This window comes from Helicoverpa zea, chromosome 23 (genome assembly GCF_022581195.2).
Source record: "Helicoverpa zea isolate HzStark_Cry1AcR chromosome 23, ilHelZeax1.1, whole genome shotgun sequence".
NCBI classification, from domain to species: Eukaryota; Metazoa; Arthropoda; class Insecta; order Lepidoptera; family Noctuidae; genus Helicoverpa; species Helicoverpa zea.
In genome coordinates this window covers 8410199-8435157 of record NC_061474.1, presented here as the reverse complement: position 1 = coordinate 8435157, position 24959 = coordinate 8410199, and the positions used below count along the sequence as shown (strand labels likewise).

The 24959-nt window shown below is 35.5% G+C and overlaps 2 protein-coding genes across 7 annotated transcripts in view; one reads left to right on the top strand and one right to left on the bottom strand.

Moving 5' to 3' along the window:
- LOC124642078 (C-terminal-binding protein) overlaps positions 1 to 14054 on the bottom strand; it is an 87581-nt gene extending 73527 nt beyond the window's left edge. For 3 of the 4 annotated variants that reach the window (XM_047180375.1, XM_047180379.1, XM_047180378.1), the window contains exon 1: positions 13796 to 14054. The gene's annotated coding sequence lies outside the window, so the exon portion shown is untranslated. Of the gene's footprint in view, positions 1 to 13331; positions 13577 to 13795 lie in introns of those variants that run through there. The other variant, XM_047180376.1, reaches the window with a different exon arrangement.
- Positions 14055 to 14534: 480 nt separating this feature from the next.
- Positions 14535 to 24847, top strand: LOC124641775 (E3 ubiquitin-protein transferase MAEA). Of its 3 annotated transcripts, none has more exons than XM_047179973.1 (10): positions 14535 to 14686; positions 14894 to 15022; positions 16677 to 16832; positions 18778 to 18921; positions 19586 to 19715; positions 21135 to 21271; positions 21755 to 21893; positions 22305 to 22474; positions 22878 to 23042; positions 23419 to 24847. In XM_047179973.1, exons 2-10 carry the CDS (start codon positions 14984 to 14986, stop codon positions 23515 to 23517), a joined length of 1179 nt encoding a protein of 392 aa, XP_047035929.1. In that variant the 5' UTR covers positions 14535 to 14686; positions 14894 to 14983; the 3' UTR covers positions 23518 to 24847. The 3 variants fall into 3 exon arrangements, with proteins under 3 accessions (XP_047035929.1, XP_047035931.1, XP_047035932.1); XM_047179975.1 differs by having other exon boundaries at positions 14603 to 14686; positions 14946 to 15022; XM_047179976.1 differs by lacking the exon at positions 14535 to 14686 and adding an exon at positions 14778 to 14835 and having other exon boundaries at positions 14946 to 15022.
- Positions 24848 to 24959: the final 112 nt, after the last annotated feature.

Sequence of the window (24959 nt, the reverse complement as noted above, 5' to 3'; positions counted from 1 at the left end):
TTGTTAGGAGTCGTAGTGCGCTTGGTTGTTCATGACATAAAATCTAATTCGCAGGATTTGATTATGAAAGGATTATGGGACCACCTTCATCACCAGGTCAGGATCTGATGATGAAAACCCTGAGAAATCGAGGGCAACTTTCGAAAATTGTAGGCGTGCATAGGTTAAAAACTTGACAATGAGGTGTACGTTTGATAACACTATGCAACAGTGAAGGTTTGGAGCTGACCTGATGATGGAGACCGGAGAAGGTCGAGGGAACTCGACAACTGAATATGTAAACTACCTCGTGTTTGGGCTTATATTATTCGTATTGATGAGAACTTTCCACAAATGCGAATAGTGACAACTATGCTTGTCACTGAAAAGCCAAAAATAAAACTATTCTTAGGTGCATCGGCATAGAAGTCGGTGGCGTATAAACTCAGGAACATCCATAGGAGACATCAGGAGACTCCATCTCTAGCACAAAGAAGAAATCGTCCACGGACTGTCCACGCCGTGCTGTTGCGGTGCCGCTATACTGTGCCATGACCCTTACTGCTCGTGTCTAACAGGTAGACGCACAGTAGGAAGTTGTGCTCATATCATTTCAATAATATGGTATCTAGGGTTAGGCAGGCACACACAATTTAATCCACCAGCAGGATATTTAGACGACATTATTATTGGTATTGATTGAAATGTTAACAAAAATAATTTTAACTGTTAGCAGTTGTTTTATTTTTTATGTATACATTAAACCTGGAATTAAAACTAGATAAAGGTGTTCAATAACAAAACCTACAATGCCATAACAGCACTACTTTTTGCAGAATATTAGTTTATTCATGGTCGGAGAAAAATATTTATAGCAAAATAACCCAATGGATTCTTCGCAAAAATGAGTTTAAATCTTTATATTTAGTGTTTAACAAGTATATTCAAATTGGTCTCATCTCTGTTGGTGGGTGAGCCCAGGCTTCATACATTTTTGCCCATGGTCCTTTCGCGCTCTACCGTCGAGATTTCTTTGATGTTTATTTTTTATTCCTCTGGTTCAGAAAAAGCAATAGCGCTTTCTTCGCTAGCTGCTTATTCATTTGCATTTCCTTTTTTGTGTGGATATTGTACTTTTTGAGACCTTATTAATTTACAGTGGTTTTATTTATTTTGTGTAGGTACTTAAACTAAAAAAAAATCGCGCTCGCTTCGCTCGCGATACCGGCTACCATTGAATGTCTTTCAATGCTAGTGGGTGCTTGGAACTTCTTCTTTTAGTTAAAAAAAATCGCGCTCGCTCGCCTCGCACCTGTACAAACCCAATCTATTTCTTTTTGCGTTTACTTTGTCAGTCTTCAAACTGAAAACTATTCACATAATACACAAATTCAAGGGCGGTTAAATTGTTTTCTGGCCCGTGTGGCAGATAGCCATGCTACGCCTGAGTATAATGAATATGTCTCTAACCATATAACCATTTGGTGCGCTACCACACGCCACGAGCCGTACCTAAGTGTTTTTACGTCTTTAGTTTACTTCTTACTTAAGCTAAGGTTCCGCCGAAAAATGGTGAAACGAAAAGGGTTCCGAAGCCAAAAGAATTCGGGAACCGCTGATCTAGAGATAAATAGATGTATCATAGTTTTTGCGCCGGACGACATAATTAATTAAGACTAAGAAATATTTGAAATCTATTCTTGACACAAACATGTTTTTGCTGAACTTGTGAATAGACATCTGTAACAAATCGACATGGCCACGTATTCGATTTAAAATGTCCGACACGCGCATCTTTAGCTCGATTAACGTTTCGTTCTAAAACGGAATCATTAATTACAAACGTTTCACATACAGCTAATGTATACACATGCGACTTTTTTGCCGAGTCTAGTAAACCGGATCGGTTAAGTCAGCTACTTTTTACTGTCGCGCCGAGGCACGATCTTCCACATAAAAGAAACGCCATCTTAGCAAGATTTCCGATGACGCCGCAACGCTGTTTTATCGGCTTTCAGAAGTTTTAATTTTCCAATATTAGCAACGGATATTTCTGAACTGGAAGGGGAAATTAAATTAGTGTCACTTGATCGTATCTTTAATTTATATTATAACTGTTAAAGAATAAGTTGATAAATGATTCGAATTAATTTTTAATTAAATATTTGCTGACGTATTTCAATCATGTTATAAATACATTTAATACGAAACAAGGTTAACAATCTCATTTCAGAAATGTGTCAATTAATACATAGCTGCGTTCTCAGCATAGATTAGGATCGCACGTGAGAAATCGCCATTTGGCCACAAAACCGCGCTAAGGTCACCCGGAAATTGAACGTGTTATTTGTCACAACATCGCTAGTTTCCTGTTGCTATACAATTTTTTTATACAAGTTAATTACTATACATTAGAGCCTATTAAAATACTAATTCGAACACCAAACGGAGAAAGGAAGACCCTTAATTAATTCGTAAGACCAAAAATGAGATTTTCACTAGAACAATCCGGGTGGGGTCGCTTTGGAAAACAATCTCCGGTGGAGAATCGACATCGTTTAGTTTACGTCAGCCGACTATGGGGAAGCTACTGGCCCCTCTCTAACACGTAAGCAGAATAAGACACGATTTATTTATCTGGGCCATAAATACACGTGACAGCGACAATAGAATATTAATTACATAGAACTTTCCAGATAAACCGGCTATAATACAGTCTGTCTTATATTATGACGAAGTTACGATGCCCCGATATTGTAGTCAATAAATAAAATTAGTGATCTAGCTATCTGACATTACAGTTAGGTTATCAAAGTTGGAATCGTGGCGTGAGCATGTCGCATTTAGTTAGTGCCTTATTATTACTTAGTTGGAGACTGATACACATTTAAATGTCTCGATAAAGTGGTTAAGATAATGACTTAATCAAAGAAGCCGTCATCGTGCACATGACTGAGCAGAAAGGCAACTTTTTGACTTGCCATTTCAAACGCGCCAATTACAAAACGTCGGATGTTGTGGCGAGACTGTCATTTCGATAGTGAGTGATAGACTGACGGCTAGCTTACAGCGGTGATTGAAACTCCCAACTGGAGATGTATTCAAATGGTTTTAGCATACCATGTTTTTCCCTTCATCTGTTCCTGCCCTAATGATGTGGAAGGTTTTAATTTTATTGTATTAAGCTAACTGAAATATCAATCATAATAAATATTCAACAATTTAGGCGTGAGAACGGATGGAGCTGTGACATTTAACTCTAATCAAGCTCCATTTATACACAACGCAATAAAATGATTTACATATTCATGCCTAATGGTTATTCAGAAAAAAAAAAACTTCACATGGCTTTACGTAAGAAAATTATATAATTAAAGCATGGATTTTAATAACTACGTAATATTGCCAGGGTAATTAATTGTATACAATGTACGTGTGTTTTAATATGCGAGAGATAAAGTTTTATAACGGCGTGCGTTATCAGGATCGGCTTCAGAGTTTATTTTTCTCTGAGTTACACCATTTGAACAGTGATAACCCGGTGACATCAATTGCCAGTATATACTGGTGTTGTAATTTTATCTGCATTCTGTGAAACTGTGACTAGTAACAACACAATTGCGGCACTCTGTGCTAACTAATTAAATACACAAATTATGTTGCTGACTAATTTAATGTTAGAATCACAAATGTTTCCCCGTTGGGAATAGGCAGTTTCGGAATTGCAAATAATGGTCATTAGTTAATTTGCGAAATATGTATTTATTGCAGACTTGTTCAAACATTATAAATAAACAGTACGGATTTTCAGGCTGACTTCAAAAGCATTGTAAATAGTCGAATTATTTGGTGATACTTGGATAAATTAAAGCTAATTTGATATCACGGAAGAACGAACAAAACTGACGAGTTTTATATGACTTGAAGGAACCAAATAAATCTAAGGAAAACGTCGATAAGCACAAATTAGCGAACAAAACGGAAAGTGTAAACAAATAAAACAAAATGTAATTCGGCACTAACAAACAGTGCAAAATATAAAAGAAACAAATGTTAGCGAGAACGATAAAAATGAAAATTGTCCAAACAGTCAGCAACGGCTCCCAGTCGCGTCGTGGCGACTTGCGGACTAAGTAATTGCCATTTACAGTTCGTCGCTAGCAAACTTCCCAACTGACTCATCTTGCATCTTCCATAACGACTTTTCCCACCTCACTGCATATAAAATGTATACCCAACGTTGTTTAATTAAATAACGTCCGTTTTCTTGTTTTTTCTGCATCCCGTGGAACCGATCCTGAGTTTAGAAAAACATTTCTACGCCCGTTGTTAGAAGTGGTCCAACATTTTATTTTCGAGAAGAGTTCCAAAAGACAGCCTTTGTAAAGGAGCCTGGGATGAGACCTATTAAGTCTTTATTTTTCTTTTATGTAACACTGCCATCTTGGATTGGGGTCGTTTTGAAACATTATAGTTTTGTTAGACAAAAGAGTCGTTCACTTGCAGAATGTCATCAACGCATAAATTGTCTAGCTAGACCTTTTGAAACGAGTCGCGTTCTCGTTCAAGCCTAGTTCGCCACGGCCACGTCGGCTTACGTCCTGTCGCTGACACACCACTCTCCGCAAAAACAACGTGCCTCCACAATACTACAATAGGTGGCTGAGCTGAGCTGTTTCCTCCCCCCTCCCAAACACCTCCCCTGCCCCCCAGTCGCCACTTGTATGACTCAGCAGCGAGCCTTAGATCAAATTCGACGTCGCACGACTCTAGTGGCATGTTTTTCGCAGTAAATACCTGTTTTTTGCCGATAAAGCATCGGTAATGGCGATACCGGCAAAGATGAAGGTGAGACGCGCTTGAGAATAAATTATAGACAAGTAGCTGGGGAAAGTTATTTTATTGTTTTAATAAAAGTTAGGGAAGACTTCGAGGAATGCTCTCGGCATTCACGGGAAAGTTTCCTGAGGTTTCGTCCGAACGTATCTATCTATCCGAGAATTGTTTCGTAAGTATAATAAAAACGGCGGATTGTTAAAAGTTGAAAGAAAGCCAGAGATAAAGATTGTCTATCAAAATAAAACTTGACAGTAATAAAAGTTATATAAAACTATGGCTGAGCACGTCTATACGATAGCCGCTAAAGCGTGTCATTTTGTTTCTAAAAAATTACCATGACAAAGAACCCGAAAGGTGAATAACACCGCTCAGAACGGAAACGCAGCCGCGCCGCTGGCTTCCGATACAAAACGGAATCCAATTAGCCATCCCATCTCGTCGGCTTTCATTAACCGTCCGAATAACCGGGCACTGCGAAAAAAATACCCGGGGAATGTGCTTTGCGAAAACAGCTTACACAAGACGCCATTAAATACATTTTAATGATCGCCATGCGGTAGAAGCCGTGTGTTTAATTACGTAAAGTGTACGATAAAACACGTATAAAGCCAAGCTGAAAGTAGTTGTATCCAACTGTGAGAAAAGTGGCAAACGAACGGGGTAGGAATTTAAGTGCGGTCGGCTTTGACGTTTAATTCTTATTTTTAATGGCTATAGCTTTCTTGTAATTAAACTTTTTATTTCTAAGCTGACGAGTAAGTATCAGCGAGAATAGCGAAATTCTTGTCTTAATTTTGAACAATGCTAAGGTAAATTTAGTCTCAATTTGCTGCGGTGTCATGCCAGTTAAATATTTACCCAGACATAAACGTATGGCAACAGCTATCTATGTATAGAATTCGCAGTATCGTTACAATATAAGTACTGTAACCTTCAGTTTCGCACGTGTAGCGTTTTTTATTTCCACATTACATAATGGTTTTACGTGTTAGTCAAGAATCTAAGCTTTTCATCCGCGTGGCTATAAGTATGTAAGTACTTTGTGAAATGGTTCTGTAAATATTCGTTGAAACCAGGTACATTCCGAGTGTTATAATAATAGGTATTGACAAAAAAAGGTACACTACATTGAACATAAAACTGTTAGGTATGGGAGCACTAAATTGAGCCATAAATCGAGCATTATGGGCGCGCGTTCGCCTGCAATAAACAACGGTATGATCGCATCCAAATGGATAATACTCCATGTTTATATCGCGTTGGGAACACCTATCATATTGTTCGTGTAGACTGCTCAACGCCCACGAATAGTTTTTTGGTGCAGACGTAATGCGTCACTTCGAGATAGGATTTTAATTTAAGTACCAATCGTTCTGAGTGATAATTTGCGAATGCAAACACAACGAATGCTTGTGTTTTTGGAATAGATTAATAGTGTCGGTTATACAAATAACAAGACCACACACTTCAAAAAGATATTAGGTATCTTTGTAGATTCTTCGTAAAGTAAATAACCGTAGAAAGACGGAGCTAAATGATGCTTTATTGGCGATATAAGCATTTCTCTGATTAAATCACGAACTGACCTGATGACTAAACAATTTAAATAGCTGCAGTTAATTTTCCCTAAAATAAAGTGTTAGAAAAATTTATTCCCACATAGATTCATGTATCAGTGTATATTTTTAGACATGTTTGAATATCTGCCACTCGCGCCCACGACTCGCGAAACGGCAAATAGATTGTAAATATACAGTTCGTACCAAGCAAGTTATTGATAATACATTTTTGTAAAGGACTTGTTTCTCATCTAGATATAGGAACTTCATTTATATTGAAGAATGGTAAATTTGAGACGACAGAATTCTGGAGATGAAACTTGTCTTTATCAAAAATAAACATTTTAAAAATGTATCTACGACAGACCGGCCTGTGTAAATAATAATCGAAAAATACGGTTAATTCTATGGCACACTTCATACCTTCATCAAATAATTCACCCTCAAGAAGGAAACTCAACATAAATGAATGACAGCGCCTCAATTTTCTCGAAAATTCTACGAATAAAAAAAAGCATTTTTGCTCGAGAACGCAATCAAAGTCAGTTAAAATTGTGTGATATCATATTTGCGAGTTCAATTTGGGGCACTCGTGTTCTCGCAATAACATCAAAGCGACGAAGAATAAAGAGGCCTTGATAAGTGAGTTACTATCGGAGGGGACATGACAAGGTCATATCTCAAATCTTGGGATGTGCCGGAGAGACGGCCGAGAGGGGAAACGTCCCTCGACCGGCCCTCCCCGCCTTTGTGTCAAAATCACATTAACTATTGTTCGACATAGCTTTGTCGCCGTTGTGTGCGAAATTAACTGTGCTCTGATATATTACGTGAATATTATATTCGGTTAAGATCACGTTTAGGAATGCGTGTATAAGACAATGAGTGATATCAAACATTTTCGTGTCGGTCTTGAAAAGTAATTCTGGAACTAGCTATTGTTCCAAACTTCTGGTAGAGATGGTGTTTGGCTTCGACCCTCGTAGGTTTTGTCGCAACAATACCTAAGTAGTTATCTCAGCTTAATAGTACTACTCCACTAACTAGTTTGGAAAGCTATAGCCGTTTCCTGTGTACATTAAAACTTTTTTATCTGCGGAATCCTTTGTAAAGTTTTGGAGTATGAATGAAGTTCTTATTTGCTAAGTTTTTGAAGATAAGCCAACTACTTCAGGCATACGTTTTGTCCATTTGGCACATCGCTGAATCTGGAGAGCTGTTTTTGTGTGCTTCAAAAACACTTCTGGAAAAATGGTCGGGAAAAAAACGAGAAGCGTCAGTCGTTACGTAAGAGATTTCAAATAGTAATAGAAAGGATATTCTGGATTCAATTATTATCGTCCATTTAAATTCCGCAAAAAACGAACTCTGTAGATATCTTTTTATATAGCTAAAAATGTTACCGCATTTCCACGTTTCATGGAATCAATATGAAGTCTTTTCGGCAATAACACACAAAGCCGGTCGGTAATTAGAATTTTAATAGGTCGGTCAGCGAGTGGGGTGGGTTTGGGGGTGTCCACCACCCTCGCCCGGGGATGGGGAGGCACAATTAACGAGCCGTTGTACAATAGAACTGTTCGTAACTTAAATAATACAGTTTTTGACAATGCTACTGAGCGAAAATTTTAATTTATCTTGCGGGAAGTTGGTTTCGTCGTATAGCTGTTTTGCCAATTATTCTGTACTTTGTTGCTTGATTTATATTTCAGGACATTGACCAAATACTTCTCCTATGTTTGACTTTTTTAGATAATACAATGTAGGATTTAAGAACAGAATACTAGTTCCTGGCTGAATTTCGTATATAGGTTTAATATTATGAATAATAATAGTTTATTTACGAGTATATTGTAGATAATACAAGTATACCGTGATCATGTCATGGAAATATCCTAGTTTCCAGTTCAAGGCAGATAACAAGTTAATAGGACAATAAGAATGCATTAAAAAACAATATCGTGTACTTACCTATGTAATATTGCGTTACCATCTTATAAATACCATAAATGCTTGCTAACTAAATATTAATATCATTCCAGTTTATTAGCTCACATAATAGGACGATATTATTATTCTAGAATTAATATAAATTCTATTATTTATGTGTCTACAAAAAAGATGAAAGATTTGACTATATTTGGGCACGAGCAAACCTGTCTGGAGTCCGGTTTCATATAATTTGCATAGATTATGGCTATAAAAGCAGATATACATAAAATAATGGCAAAATTAGTCAGACAGATGCCGACAACATTTTACGAATTTAAAGTTCGATAATCTATACTAACATAATAAAGATTGTTTGATTGTATAAAGGCTCCGAAACTAATGAACCAATTTCAAAAATTCTTTGACTTGGAAAGCTACACTGTTTCTGAGTAACATAGGCCATATTTCATTCCACGGGACGCGGGTGAAACCGCGAGCAAACGTCTAGTATTACATTAACTACTAATATCTAGCAACAAACAATCGTAAATGAGTGTCATAGTAATAAGAATGAACTGACAGAGACGCTTATTATTCAAGAGACATATCACGTGCTTAGTGATTGTGTCATACATAAGGAAAATTACTATTTCTATTACGCATAAGCTAAGTCGACCCTCGAATAAAGTAATTGGACAATGCTAAAGACGAATCCATTAAAATATGTTTAAGAATATTTTATGTAAGATTATAGTTATATTGAGCCTATTTGTTGTTTATTATTATTATAAGTGTGGTTGTTTGCTTGCACGCTTTAATCACAGGAACTAATGGTCCGATTAGATTTTATTTTTCAGTGTGATAGCCCAATTACCCATGAAGCTACTTTTATCCAGGTGTGCATATTATTCCGATGGGACATGGATGAAATCGCTGGAGGTAGCTACTTCAGAATATGATACCAAGATAACACGAGAAAAATTATTACTCCGAAGATCTTCAACTTCCCGGTTACTACAGTATTTGTAACATGAAAGGGAAATACAATTTATCGTGAACTATTTTGTATCGTTAACCTATCTTTCCAGGAAAGCTACAGAGTTGTAACAGTAGTTAAACCTACAAAGGCAGATAGTTCTCAAGAAACCGCCGCACCTACTTACTCGTACTAAGAACTGGGAACTGTGCAGGTCAATAAAATGTATCCTGTTAAAAATATAGCTTAGCAACAGGATCTTATTTATTGGTTTTTGTGATCTTGGATCTTAACAATTCAGCTGCATTAGTAATCTTGCATAAACAGTGACGCATCCTTGGCTTATGAACACCGTGACCTATATCTCAGATGACTAAATCAAATAAAAAAAACATCGCATATCCTATTCGTTTTCTTGGTGAAAAATGCACTAAAAGTTTTCGCTAGTGATCTGATTAACCCATATCCGTCCTGAATAGAAAATTGTAAGAACTCCAAAAGCAATATTTTTCAACTATCCTTGACCACAAGTTCATCATAAATAACACCAGTGATTATAAAAAGCTAATGAAAATATTAACCTACCACAAAAGAGTCATTAACTTACAGCTTTGAAATCATGCTTAACAGTAGTGCTTGCTACTAGACCAACGCAGACAGGCTAAAAAAATACCTAAGCACCTATTTATAAGCTAGGAAAAACCCAGATGTCATGTAGCAAGCGATTTAAGTCTACAGTTGCTCTATAGAAAAAGTATTATAATTATATGCGCATACATTACAGGTGACGATTCACCGCTTTTGGAAAAAGATGGCCGTCATTCTATGCTTAATTTGATGAATATTGCATTACCGTTATGGCTTTATTTGTTTCAAACAAAAAAACAGGTTTGATAGGCCAATGAATCTATAAATTCACACTCGACATTTATCGTGAAAAAAAAAAAAAACACGTTTGCAATTTTGCATCCCATGAAATTCAAACGCACTTTGGTAAACAATAAATTGGAATTAAATTAATCCGGAGCGCGTACTATCCCTTTATTTACAGTTATGGAATTTTACTGAATATAAAAATAATCGATACTTTCACTGTTATGTATTTAACACGATATGATTCCAAGCAAAAACTTACGATAGTCTACAAATCCACGACATCAATTGATATATCAGCTTTTATAAGTGTCATATTCGATGAATAAGGAAAGTATAGAGTATCGGGGAAAGTGCGTAGTGTGGTTGCTTGCGGGGACATTCGATACTTTGTATAGAAACCCCTCAACAAATAACGTATTGATATAGAGGGGATAAACACGACGTGGAACCGAGGCAGTTTGGTCACCCGCCATCACGTTTTTAGGTAAATTATATTTATTTATCCACCCCTTGTATATTCTCTTATAGGAAAATTGAGTCAGAGAGAATCTATAATACGGAGTTATGGACGACTTGTGATTTTATTTAAAGCAGTTTCTTACACGTGTAGATCATAAAAATGCATAAATGCATATCAATTTAATATTATCGCTACATTAGTATACATAATTCTTGTTAATTAACATATTAAAGACCTGGTAAGAATTATGCACAAGAATAGTGAATGTAAAAGCACCGAAAATATAGTCTGGCCTTATGTAGAGTAGCGCGTGTAGACGATAATTTGCATACAATTGAGATATACTTTATTATAGACTAGTTAGCTTGAAGTATTACCTAATCAAACCCGAATAGCATTAATTAAAATACAAGGAGTTTTAACCATATCAGTTACAAATCGTCCATGCCATGAATCCAAAAAGTTTCATGATAACAATAAAACAATTACTAAAGACAGTAATTACAAAAGCGTCCCAACGATATGAAACCCATAAAAGTTACTGACCACAAGTATAAAGACGAACATCGAGATAATAATAATGAAAAAAAAAACACGTTTTACGACGAAGACACCTTTCCACGGCCTCGGGCAAGAAAACAAAGCTAAATAAAATCGTGGCGATGATTGTAGGCGAGTATTTAAAAGGAACGCGCAATCGATTGCCGATCGACAACCCGCCTGGCCGGTCGTGTGCTAGTGTGTGTGAGCGTTCACACACGCGCACAATCACACCGGCACTAACGGATGTGGTCTGTCCGTCCGTGTATTTACCGACAAGTATCTAAGCGAGCACTATGGATGTCATATAAACGATTTATAAAATACACCGACGTTGAAAAATGACTGGGAAAAGTCTAGTGTAACGGTACGGTGGGCACGCGCGGAAGAGCGTGTGATGTGAGCGTTACAAACTTAGATAGTAAGCGTCATTACGGTCTTATCTGAAATGGAATGTTTCGAGTAATTAAGGAATATTTTATGATGCAGTTTTCATTCATCATTAGTTCTAATTCGTAAGACGTCACGGCAAAGTTTTTGGTATACAAAAAAAAAGTTTTACGTTTTAGTTTTGGCCAACCCTAGTGTGGAAGGCAAGGCAAGCGACGTTACTCTATCGTTATCTGCGCTAGCTAGCTAGATATAGACTAGACTAGACTATACCTAGTTACTTCTTGACATAGCGTGTAAAGATAGGTCGAGGCGAACCGATGCGCTACACTACGTCCTCTTTGTTTACGCCACCGTACATACGTATAATAATATGTTGCTATGCGACATCTAAGTACACTGCTAGACGAGCCGTTTCGAAACAAAAGTTATTATGATTACGTACTTGCTTGAACAGCGAACACAATTAGGATTTCGATCTCTTAATTAAGACTATTGATTTGAGAGTTCGTGAACTTTTAGTGGAGGCAAGTCAAGATGGAATTAACTGCGATTCGTGTACAGAGTACATAAATCTCGTTGGCTATAGCGTAGTAGGTATACCTACGTGAATATGTATGGGCAAGCAAAGCCAACGTTCTAGACGGGTGCGCATTATTCATTTAGGTGTACGAGAGCTCTGGTCGAATTTAGTTTGCATTTTTGGTATGACGTTCCCTGGGAATGTAGGTAAATGAACTATTAAAGAAGTTTATTGAGACGATAACAGTTTTTTTCTGTTAGTAGCTTGAATTTATTGTGATAGCAAACACATACTGCGACATAGATAAGTTTAAGGATTACCGACGCACGCGTTTACGTCATCCGCCGCCGGCAAAGCCAAACATTTTTATTGGAAACAGCAATAAAACTTTCTAGCTGAAAACGAAATAGCAATAAATCGACGAAAAAACTTCTTTCATCACAATTATCAAAACGGGAACGTACCTACAAAACATGATACGAATTCGTTTCGGCATACTTTTAATAAAAAATGAAATAAAAACTTTGGACAAACAAATTAATGAAACTTGCGAAGAATTCAAACAAGAGCAAAACTGAACAAATGAAAAAAGCTAAATAGGTAAATAATGAAAGGTGGAAAGTTTCCAATGAAATCCATTGAAACTTTTTGTGAGAACAAAACCAAGTTTACTGGGTATGTACTAATTTGTAATTTAACTTTGAGTTTTAATAATGTTATGTGAATGGTTTCACTAACATAACGATTATTGTGTATTGTATCAGGTAATACCTAACAACATATTGCTGCTTTCATTGATTTGTTTGATTCTAATAAGTTTTTGAGCTAGTTATCCCAAATTACGCAGTTAGAGTAAAAACACGAGTGTCATGAAATAAGGAAAATAATTGGGCAATCGTGGTGAAATGATTAAGAACAAAAACGATGCACACTTTTTTAATAGAAAAAGGTGTTTGAAATAAATTTATACTGTGTTACTATTGTCAATTTTTCTACAAAAGAGAGGAGTAAAAAGAAAAAAAAAAATGTATACTATCGAAAGCCAAAAATTTATTAGAAAACTCTAAATTTACAGTTTTAAGTTAGGTAATAATGATATATTTTTTTACGAATACGCAGTTCACTTGTGAAAATGATTCATCCAATTGAAATTGAATAAAACGTAATATTGGCCAGTTTTTTTAGAGTTTCAAAGAAACAGGTGGCACGGTCAACTATTGATTTTTATTTCGAACAATGTTTAAAATGTTATCTTACCTGAAATGACGTTGTGTGAGCGCGTTATCAGATATCCATAATTAGAACACGATAGATTCAGATTAGACAGTTAACTCATTGGAAAGCACCTCCCACAATTTTCAGAATTAGGGTCATAACCGTTACGAGCACATGTTAGGAACTTTTCAAAAACTCTTCTAACTATCTCAACTATTACACCGAATTCGGGATTAGCAGAGATTTCTAGAAAAACCAATTCACCACTAACACGTTTTCTCACGCGATCAAGAGGTGACGCGTCGGCGTCGCCGCGAGAATAATGTCGTCGGCCGCCAGCCACCGCCACAGCAAAGCAATCACCGCGCCGCTACAACCGCATCAATGACGCCAACACATTCTTGCTAATAATGCTCTCACATTACGTTTTTTATCACTAAAACTTCTCTGGTGCACTGGTAACTCACTGAAACTACTCTATTATTAGTAAATATAAAGAAACTCACCGTAAATAAGCCGATTCCAACAACAAAGAGTCACCAGCCACGCGCTCCAATTATAGGGCACACACAAATCACGAAAGCACAAGAAGTTGAAGCTATGTAACTTCACAAAATTGTTAGTTATATTCACAGTCAGTTTACAAAGTCAAATTGAACAAAGTTTCCCAGTTTTTCGTGGATATAATCACTGAACCGAGAAAGTATACCGTGAAGCACCGCCAGCTACATACAAAATGGCGGATTTGCGTAATGAAAGTGACGCGCTGACGCGCCGAAAACGCATGGACTAAATCGTTGTCTATGGTCAACGCCTCGAAAAAAAAGATAATTATTTTATTTAAAATGATTATAAATTGTTAATAGAAAAAATCTATTATAATATATTTCAATAGTTTCTGTTATGGAATTCAGTTAAAGTTTAAAAATATAGTTAAAGGTAAGATGACAATTTTTTTATAGAGCAGGGCAGAAATATAAAGGATACGTTTTATCAATAAAACGATATTTTTTAGTTGAAATAGGTTTAAATTAAATTATTTACGTTTTGAAAACTTTTTATGTTGCACATTTCTAAAAAATAAAACTGAATAGTCTATGATAAGGTATGTTCAAAAACTGCATCTATATTTTTTTAATTGTTTTATGTTATTACCTTTTTTGAAAAAAATAATAAACATTAAATCGTCCCCATATGTAAAAGATGTTTTCCTCATAATATTGGATAAATTAAATATTCGCGTAAACACTTTAAAACACTCAAAACAATTCTGTACTAAACGTACTCTACAAAACATTTTTCATCTCGCTCATTTTCACAGGTAAAGAAAAAGACAAAACAATGTTGCTTGCAATTTGTACGAACTCATGAAAAGACGTCGTGTACACCACAAAAAGGTTTCGTATATTTTTTTCTACCTTACATTCTAAAATTATTGTTGTTGATATCATGATTGGATAATAATGTTAAGTCTTTTTACAGTTTAGTGTTTATTTTGCCAGAAGTTATGGCCACTGTTGTAATTTTAGTTGATTCGTATACCTACGTATGTTTCGTTTAGTAATCCATTTATCAATCAGCTGAGCTTTGTTTTCATTTCTCAGGTCTTCAGAAGTAATCGTGTGCCTACTATAACAGTGTGAACGTGTATTTCAGGATATAATACAAGTTTAACTCATCGATCGAACATAAATATGAACGAATTGAAGTCTCTAGAACACGCTACGTTGAAGGTAAAGTTGGCCATATTACTTTGTATCGTTTGTAACAAGATCATACAAAATGGCTATTATTTACATCGACAAATTAGCTTTTCACGTTACTAAACCATATTGAAACTTCATAATTAGTGATAGTGGCACAACAAGAAGAAAGTTTACTATAATCAACAAAGTAATACCATAGTTATCAGTTAAAATTAGCACAATAATACAAACAATAAGTTAATGAGGTTTTTGACTCTCTAGATTGTCCTATATTATCTTTTAAACAATGTAGGTCAGACATTGTATTACTTTGCAGATTTATTTGTGTAAAATATAGTAATGTACTTCTATCTATCATAACACTAGTTTACAGTACATTTGTTGCCGGGATTTTTTAAGCTGTTGTTGACTACTCATATTTAACCATATTTAAAACTATTAGTAGTTTTTTTTTATCAGCTCTAGTTTTTGAGATTCAGCTAAGTGCGGTTTAAAGAGAAAAAACGTGGATTTACCTTAAAGAATATTTGTTTAAAAATTATATTAATTGTTAAGTTCCAAAAAACTTGGCTTTAAAGCTCTTCTCTTATGTGTAGACTTTGGGAAATGGCGTATCAGAGACCAGCAATAGTCAGACATCATATTTACATCCCAGAAACCCTGATAACGTTCTTCCATGACACGTTAATCTTGATGCATACGTTCTCCCCTGCTCTTCGCTCATATCTCCTAAATTTTCTGGAAATCTGTCCAGATGACTGAAGAGGAAGTGACTTTATGCTCAAATTGCATCCCATACCTCTTATTTGTAAAAGCAGGTCTTCGACAAGTTCAACATAATTTTCATTATAATTTTTCAAAATTCAATATAATTTTTATTCTCTGAAAGTTCAGGTGAATGCTACACTCTTCGCTAAACACATGTTCTACTTCGGTTTTGCCATTTAGCTCGATTTTTGGTGTTTAAGCTGTTTATGTTCACGCTGCAAAAGTAAGAGCCGTCGAGATGATTTTTCGATTCTTTCCAAATAGTTGGTGTTTTAAGTTGAAAAGTACTTCTTTTACCACTTTTCCATAATCTTAAATATTCAACGCACGATTTACAAACACAATCAGGAGCCCAAGATTTGTCATTTTTATCTAACAACATTCCAAAATATAAAAAATAAGTATTTTTAAGCGTCTCTGATGACATTTCTACTCTTCTCAAACACATATTCTCCACATAAGTAACAAACATGGTTTGGATTGTTCAAACAACGCCTCCTTGAACTACTCGTGTTGTAAAAACTTCACATATTTGTATAATTACAATAAAATACGTACTTCAGCGACTGAAAAAGGTTCAGAAAAGAGAAAGTCAATAACAAGTAAAGTCGAGCTACAAAAAAATTTTTGCGGGTGTAATTAATAAAAACTAAACATAAGTGAATGTTACCAGCCATTAAATCCACGGCAACAGGCAAAAAGTTTGATTTTGTAAACTAGTGTAATATTTCTTGAAGATATCCATTGGCTACTTTCATGTATTAGAAAATACCAACATATCAAAAGAGCACTCTACATATTTACATCTTTTGTAGGAAAGATTATATTAACAAACTTGTAACTCTAAATTGTACCCATATTAGGTACTATTGTATTAACAATAGTATGAATAGAAATAAATGAATTATTTTAGGTACCGTATGAGGTGTTCAACAAACGCTACCGCAATGCCCAGCGAGTGCTAGACGTAGAAGCTCGTCAAGTGGGCAGCGGGGCTGGTGAGCTTGACACCGCTACCAGGAAGCAACCGGTCACTACTGGAGAGATTGATACACTTCTTGGTGGCATGGTGAGAGGTGTTTTTACACGCTTTTTATTAGCTTCACCTGTATGTTTGTATGTTTGTAACCGACTTCTTTGGGCGCGATTTTGACCCACTTTAAACGGCCAGATTTCGTTCAAACTTTGTAGATTTATTGAGGACCGATGACAATACACTAATTTGATAAAATTATTCCATTTTAACCGACTTCCCAAAAGGGAGGAGGTTACACATACACATCGATTACTCAGAGGTTTATAGACCGATTTACGTGATTCTTTTTTTGTTCGACTCGGAATAGCTGCCAGTTGGTCCCATAGTCATCAGGTCAGGATCTGATGATGGAAACCCTGAGAAATCGAGGGCAACCTTCAAAAGTTGTAGGCATACATAGGGTAAAAACTTGACACTCAGGTGTACGCCTAAAAGCACTATTCAACTGTGAAGATTTGGAGCTGCCCTGATGATGGAGACCAGGGAGGGTCGAGGGAACTCGACAACTGAATATGTAAACTACCTCGTGTTTGGGCTTAAATTATTTGTATTGACAAGACCTTTGCAATAGTGAAGGTTTGGAGCTGACCTGATGATGGAGACCAGAGAAAATCGAGGAAACTCGACAACTGAATATGTAAACTACCTCGTGTTTGGGCTTAAATTATTCGTATTGACAAGACCTATGCAACAGTGAAGGTTTGGAGCTGACCTGATGATGGAGACCAGAGAAAGTCGAGGGAACGCGACAACTGAATATGTAAAATACCTCGTTTGGACTTATATTCTTTGTATTGATGAGAACTTCCCACTTGTATGGATAGTGACAACTATTCGTATCACTGAAAAGCTTTAAATAAATAACCTTTTTACAAAAAAATTAAACCGACTTCCCAAAACACTAAAAAGCAAAAAAAAAACTAATTTTAGGTGCATCGGCCTAGAAGTCGGTGGCAAAATTAACTTAGTAACATCCATTAGACACCGACTTCTAGGCTTTTCAATTTGCAAAATATGATTTTTGTTAATTTATATAATTTTCATCTATAGTCGATAAGGTAAGAAAATTAATTAAAATTTTCTAGAATTTTTCTCTACAGTCGATAAGGCAGGACTCGATGTTAATTTTTGTTTCCAATCATTATCTTTAGCCGTTTCCTCTAATATTGACAAATTTTTGTATACTAAAGAGAATTTTAATTCTACAAAACAAATAATAGTTTTAAAACAAACTAAAAAGTAGAAAATAAATAATAGTTTTAAAAAACTAAAAAACACGCTTTTTATAGAAAAACGAACTAAAAAATAGAGAATAAATTTAAATGAATTTAAATTAAGAAAACAGTGTTAAAAATTTCAATGAATGTAAATTAATAATAGTGTGAATACAAAAAAAAAATATTAAAAAAAAGCGTGGGGTGCTTTTTAAGATATTATCGAAATGAAAATCACTGTACTCATATCTGTCAATAAAAAAACTATTGACACCATGCACCCCACGCTTTTTTTTTTTAATATTTTTTTTTTGTATTCACACTATTATTAATTTACATTCATTGAAATTTTTAACACTGTTTTCTTAATTTAAATTCATTTAAATTTATTCTCTATTTTTTAGTTCGTTTTTCTATAAAAAGCGTGTTTTTTAGTTTTTTAAAACTATTATTTATTTTTGTCTATGTGCATATGTGCATGCACATCCTTATATTTAAAACAATTCTCTATGTAGGAGGTGTAATGGAATTTATCCTCAATCATATTATATTAGCATCTAAAGTTGGTTGTGAATTGCATTTGAAGCAAAACTTAATTGCTCAAAATAATGTTATGTATAAAACAGATAATACCAGAAATAAGTAAATAACCAGATGTTTCTGGTATTTCACATTACAATCTGCTTGCAATAACAATAACAGCCATTTATTAACTGAAAACCTCTACATAACGGATTCAAACTATATATAATAATGTATATCAGGTGGAAAAGCTAACAACAATGAAACGCAAGGCTTCTGAAGCGATCACGGAGGAGGTGCAAGCCGCTTACGTGTGTAAGAAGAGGTTGGAGCACCTGAAGGAGCAGGCCGCAGCCCTGGCGGAGCCCAGCACGCCTCAAGTTAAGGTTAGTATTTAAACTATCTACAGGATCTCATCATCTACCTAGACTTTTACGGCAACTATACTGCGGTAGGCTTCCAAACTATAGTTCGGCCATTCAGAGAATGCGTTCCTGACACGTCGCGATTGAACTGACGACGTAACTACATTCATTGATTATTGATATAATAATGTTGTTTTAATGCTCCTCAATTGTTAAAACGGTAAACAACCAGCAAAAATATTTTTATCGTAACTGCAACGCCATTGCAAAGTTACGTCGTCAGTTCAATCGCGACGTGTCAGGAACGCATTCTCTGAATGGCCGAACTATAACCAGATGCAGCTGACTACCAGTGTTTTACAAGGAGCGACTACCTATCTGGCGTTCTCAACCCAGGCACCCAACCTGTTTAGTAAGACTGGTTGTCAGACTTAATGACTGCTGAAGATGTTCAAATGAAAACCAGGACCCACCAATGCCTCCAAAACACGGAGGCAGTTGCTTAGCCCCAAGTTCCTCTCAGGGTCCCCTCTATCTCTAGTTGGTGAATGATCGCAGAGCAACAATCTCATTCATCATTTTGGATGAAGAAATATTGTATCATAGAAAAATACTTACCTATTAAGCACATCCTGTCTAAAAAAGCTACTTATCTCGTAACTAAAAAGGATACTATCTACCGCAGACCACACTGAACCAATGGCGCAAGGTCCGCTTAGACCGCATGCTGGTAGACTACTTCCTCAGGAACGGCTACTATGAGTCTGCCAACAAACTGGCGGACGCTAGGGGGCTGCGGGACCTCACCAATGTTGGTATGTAAACTTTTATTCGATGACTATACTTCGGCCGTTCAGAGAATGCGTTCCTGACACCTATCAGTTAGTCACGACTAGTGATGGGCACAACATAACACTGAGTTCGTTACCGTTCCTTCAAAATGAACCGCCGCATTATTTTAAGATTATTTTCGTTTTAAATTGGCGGAATCATTTGTTTTATATTTTAGTTATTTAAGTGGAAACCAAAAAAAGGTAATATTCATATAATAAAATTGTTTTATTTATTCTTTGTTACAAGTACATTGAATTGAATGTGCGAACAGAATATTAATCAGACTCCGATTTGCTTGAGGAGGTGGTGTCTTCATCATCATCTTCGCCTACATGTATAATTATATTATTATCAATAACAGAATCAATCCTGATATCTCGGTCTAACAAAAGCCGGGTAATCAAATAAAAACAGATCGAAAACACTTGAAAAACGTGGTCTATGCGCACGAAACGACAACGGACGACTGTTTTAGCGTCACAAAATGGCGGCCCATAACGCCATTTGGGGTTACCATTTTTAATCTAAGTATAAAAATGCGGTTTGGTCATAGTTTTATTTTTATTTTTCATAAAAGTTATAATTAAGTCTTATAGTCCATTATTTTCCAATTCTTAAAAAGAAAATCAAAACGTATTATTTTATATTATAACTGTATAAGAACAGATTACGATACTTGCCTGTTATTTTTAGCACAGCACTACAAAATATAAACCGCTGACATAACCTTGTAATAGCGCAGTATAGATTTAGAAAAATATTGTTTACCAAGTTATTTGACACTCAGTTTGGCACAAAATTATAACATTCATTGATTATTGATATAATAATGTTGTTTTAATGCTCCTCAATTGTTAAAACGGTAAACAACCAGCAAAAATATTTTTATCGTAACTGCAACGCCATTGCAAAGTTACGTCGTCAGTTCAATCGCGACGTGTCAGGAACGCATTCTCTGAATGGCCGAACTATAAATAAATATTTTTGGGGAACCTGTTTATAATGTCAGATAATAAGAAAATCTTGGATACTTCTCCGAACTTTCTGATAATTAATTTGAATAGGTTACATAAATTGACTTTAATTTTTCTTAGCTGTTCAGGTAAAAAAGTAATTTATTTGCACATGAATACATAGTGGTAAAGAAACTTACTATATACTATATATCTAGTTACTTCATGAAGTCTAATTAAAGGAGGCCAAAGTTTACGGAAAACAATATTTAAAAAAATCTCAATCTGCGCCGTTATATTATAAAAATTAGCATTACTACTAACTTTCATACCAAATCACATAATCTGTCCACTTTTACTTTATTTTAGTACCTTACTCACAGACAACTATTTCACCTATGTTCTTCCCTATAAAAGTACATACTAAATTCTCCTTCACAATATCAGACATATACGGCGCGGCGGCTGAAGTAGAAGCGGAGCTAGTGTCGCGTCGCACGGCGCGGTGCCTGCAGTGGTGCGCAGACAACAAGTCCAAGCTCAGGAAACTCAACTCCAACATGGAGTTCAAGATACGGATACAGGTTTGTGATATTAAGTAGAGTAAGGTGGTATTGTGGCCTGAATTTAGAGAAGTTATATGCCAATGGCTTATGCCAGGCTTATGTATGACATTCAAAAAATATCTTAGCTATTTTTTTTTGCTTTTACTGCTACCCTTTTACAAGGGGATGGCTGATAGGATAAGCAGAAAACCTTGACCATGATATCATGATTCATGGTCAAGCAACTGCTGAATAACTGAAACTTTTTAGACAAAGGTAGAAAAAATGCCTAAAAAAAACAGACCACTTTGATGAACAAGGAAGACAACTTATTGTAGTGTCGAAATGTTATCATAATGAGGAAAAATTAATGAATGAGTTTTAAAATGGTCTTTCGTCATCATAGTAATTTGTTCCTACCAAGTATACGATCCTCATATCCATTCAACTCTTGAATTATTTCAATTCATGAACAGCTAGCCTGAGCCTAAGTTATATTCATGCTATTTCGATGTTTTCTAGGAGTTCATAGAGCTGGTTCGCGAAGACAAGCGCTTGGAGGCGGTGCGCTACGCCAAAAAACACTTCTCCACTTATGAGGAAGATCAGCTCAAAGACATACAGCATTGCATGGGCATGCTCGCCTTCCCTAAAGATACAGGTAGCTTAGCTTATTTATTTGTTTAATGTAGTAATTGTGTCAATAGATCTTTTTGCACGTATTTACCAAGATCAGATTTCTGTTAAAATGAACTGTATTTCACTCACAATTTAATAAGAAAATCCGAATATACGAAGTTGTGTATAAGTTGTTAGTACATGAGCTCTTCTTCTTCCTCCTGCCCAGCTCTAAGAGAGTACATTTAAGGATTGTTTGTGCAAATACGAATATTCTATTCTATTTAAAAATTCTGCGGTTTCAGCTGTGTTGGTTGATCAGTCCGTTTCTTACTTAACATAATTATGTGGGTACATATTCATTGTATATATCAATACATCAAAACAATATCATATCATTCTTCCATAATACTTGAACAGCTAAAATTGCCTAACACACCATTTGTGATTCCAGAGGTAGAACCATACCGCTCGCTCCTGCAGACGGGTCGCTGGACGGGGCTGGTGGAGCAGTTCCGCTGGGAGCACGCGCGGCTGCTGCACCCCGCCAAGCTGCCCTCGCTGCCTGTAGCGTTGCAGCTCGGCCTCGCTGCACTGCATACTCCTCAATGTGGAGCAGCTAGGGTAAAGAAAGATGAACATATTTTTTTCGAAAAATTTATTATTATTATTTCGGTCACAGTGGTTATTCTCATACAAAGAGATCAGTCAATTACGCAGGCGTTGTAGTGTACGAGCGTTTACGCAGACACAGGTGCACTCACTATCTCTTCAGTCTCTTAGCCCGATGGGACGGCAAACCCACACGACCGGAGAACGAACGACCGACATTAATATGCTCTGCGATGACGGGTTTCACGGTGTTCAATCACCAACTTTCAGACTATGGACAGCTTTCTGAAGGTTTCTAAAAACTAAAGATGTATAAGTATTTCAATAATAACCACAATTCTGATTAAATTATCTCTATAATAAAATCTTTTTCATTGAGAAATTCACTTAATATATCGATGTTTCACAACTTTAGGTACCAGCCTGCCCCGCCTGCCAGCCGCCGCTGTGCACTCTTGCCAGGACACTGCCTCACGCGCACGTGTCGCACTCGCGGCTGCTGTGCCGCATATCCAGGGCTCCGCTCAATGAACACAACCAGCCCATGGTGCTGCCTAATGGACAGGTTTATGGTGAAAAGGTGAGATATTTTTTAAACAATATTTTACGGCCAAATTGACCAACTGATGAAAGGAAGGCTCGCTGATGGGACAGTTGTCCTGTGTATGGCTATTCAAGAAATTCATGGCTATTTAAGAAGGCACGTTAAATTCTGGGCCACGACTCCTAACTGTCATTTTGACTTTTTGATAATATAATTCGGCATCTGATTATATTTTTTTGGTGGTCAATCATCAGAGATGTATTGATGATTATTTTGGATATGAAAACACATTATCAAACTTTGATATTTATTTAACTCAAACTCTACTCATCTATCGTGAAAGTGACCCCAACATATCAACCCTATATAGTGTATTTTTAATTAAATTATATTACAATTCATACAATTTCAGGCTCTAAAAGAAATGATGAAGGAACACGGCTCCATCATCTGCCCGAAGACGAAGGAAGTATTCTGTATGAAACGCGTCGAGAAAGTCTACGTTATGTAAAAACCTATTTACTGTATAATGTATATACTATACTGCATACGCTATATTATGTACATGCTAGCATTTACGCGACGATTAGTATGTCTAATGTACTAACTATAAAAAATAAAAATTATATGGAAATAAATATCATCTTGTTTTGGCGTGGCTAGAAGAATATCGGTAAAACAACTTCTAAAATGTGCGAGTTTTTTTTATTTGAGGTAAAATATGGGGATTTTAATTATACAGGGCAGCTTCATTTTCAAATATCAAGAGCGAGAAATACTAATTTCATGATTGTTTATTTCTTTTGGTTTTGATAAATAAAGAATATTGAAAAGTAACCTAGCTACGCCTCTTATATTATAAACCTTAGTATTATTTTATGTGTTTATTTGAAAAGAGAAAAAAAATATTGTATTGTATATTTAACAAATAATGCAGAATGTTTTCATAAGCAATATCGAACTTCAAGCAAAAGACATAGTCAAATGTGATTTTAAAACTTATGAGCAAAAAAATAGACAAATATAGGTTATTTCTCAAACAAAACATTCTGTATTTTCAAGAAGTCTATGGAATCTCGAAATATCGTTATCAATGCGTGCAGTAAGTAAATTGGAGTATTTATAACTTTTTAGATAGGGATTGTCCATAAACTTCAAAATGTGTTCTTATAATCAGAATTTAATTTTTCTCGAGATGAAGGATAGTCTGTAATATTAATGCGTGTCGATAGATTCGTAGTTAAACAGTAAGTTTTCAACTTCTAAACGGAGTTAACTTTACTATTTTGTAACACACATTAAAATAAAATATGTATATATTTTTGTGCCATTTTAGTTTATTTGGAACACTTCATCTCAATAAGACAGAACTTAATATCTTCACAAAGGCAGTCAAACTTGCTTTTCGCTTAGCACGAAAATAAACAAAACTGTCTATTTAACTGAACCCTTGTGCTCTTTAGGTCATTACTCTAATTTGAAACGCTTTCAATAAAAATATAAAAAAATAATTCTGATTCTGTAAAAGGTTTGTATGTAATAAATCAAGAATCACTGAACTGATTTTAGAAACTCATTGCTCGAGAGCTATATTATCCCTGAAAAAGGCTATATTTTATACAATTTACGAGCAATATTGTGTGCAGAAGCTAGTTTCTCTATAAAAATCATACAGTAATACCTATGTTTTATTGTGATTGTTTACTTGTAGTTCGTGTAAAACATTAAATATCTACCGCGGACTGTGTCATCACGAGTTTGTCTAATGTAGAAAATAAATAAATAAGCTCATTGTATCATTATTGTAAATTGTTACATTGGGAAATAAATGCAAATCAAAATAACAGTGTTTTATTGATAGATTTTAAATGCAAGAACGGAGGAGAAAATTAATATTAGCTAAACCTATCGTGTGGACGCGCGATGGATGTTGTAAAAAATGAAATAAAATAA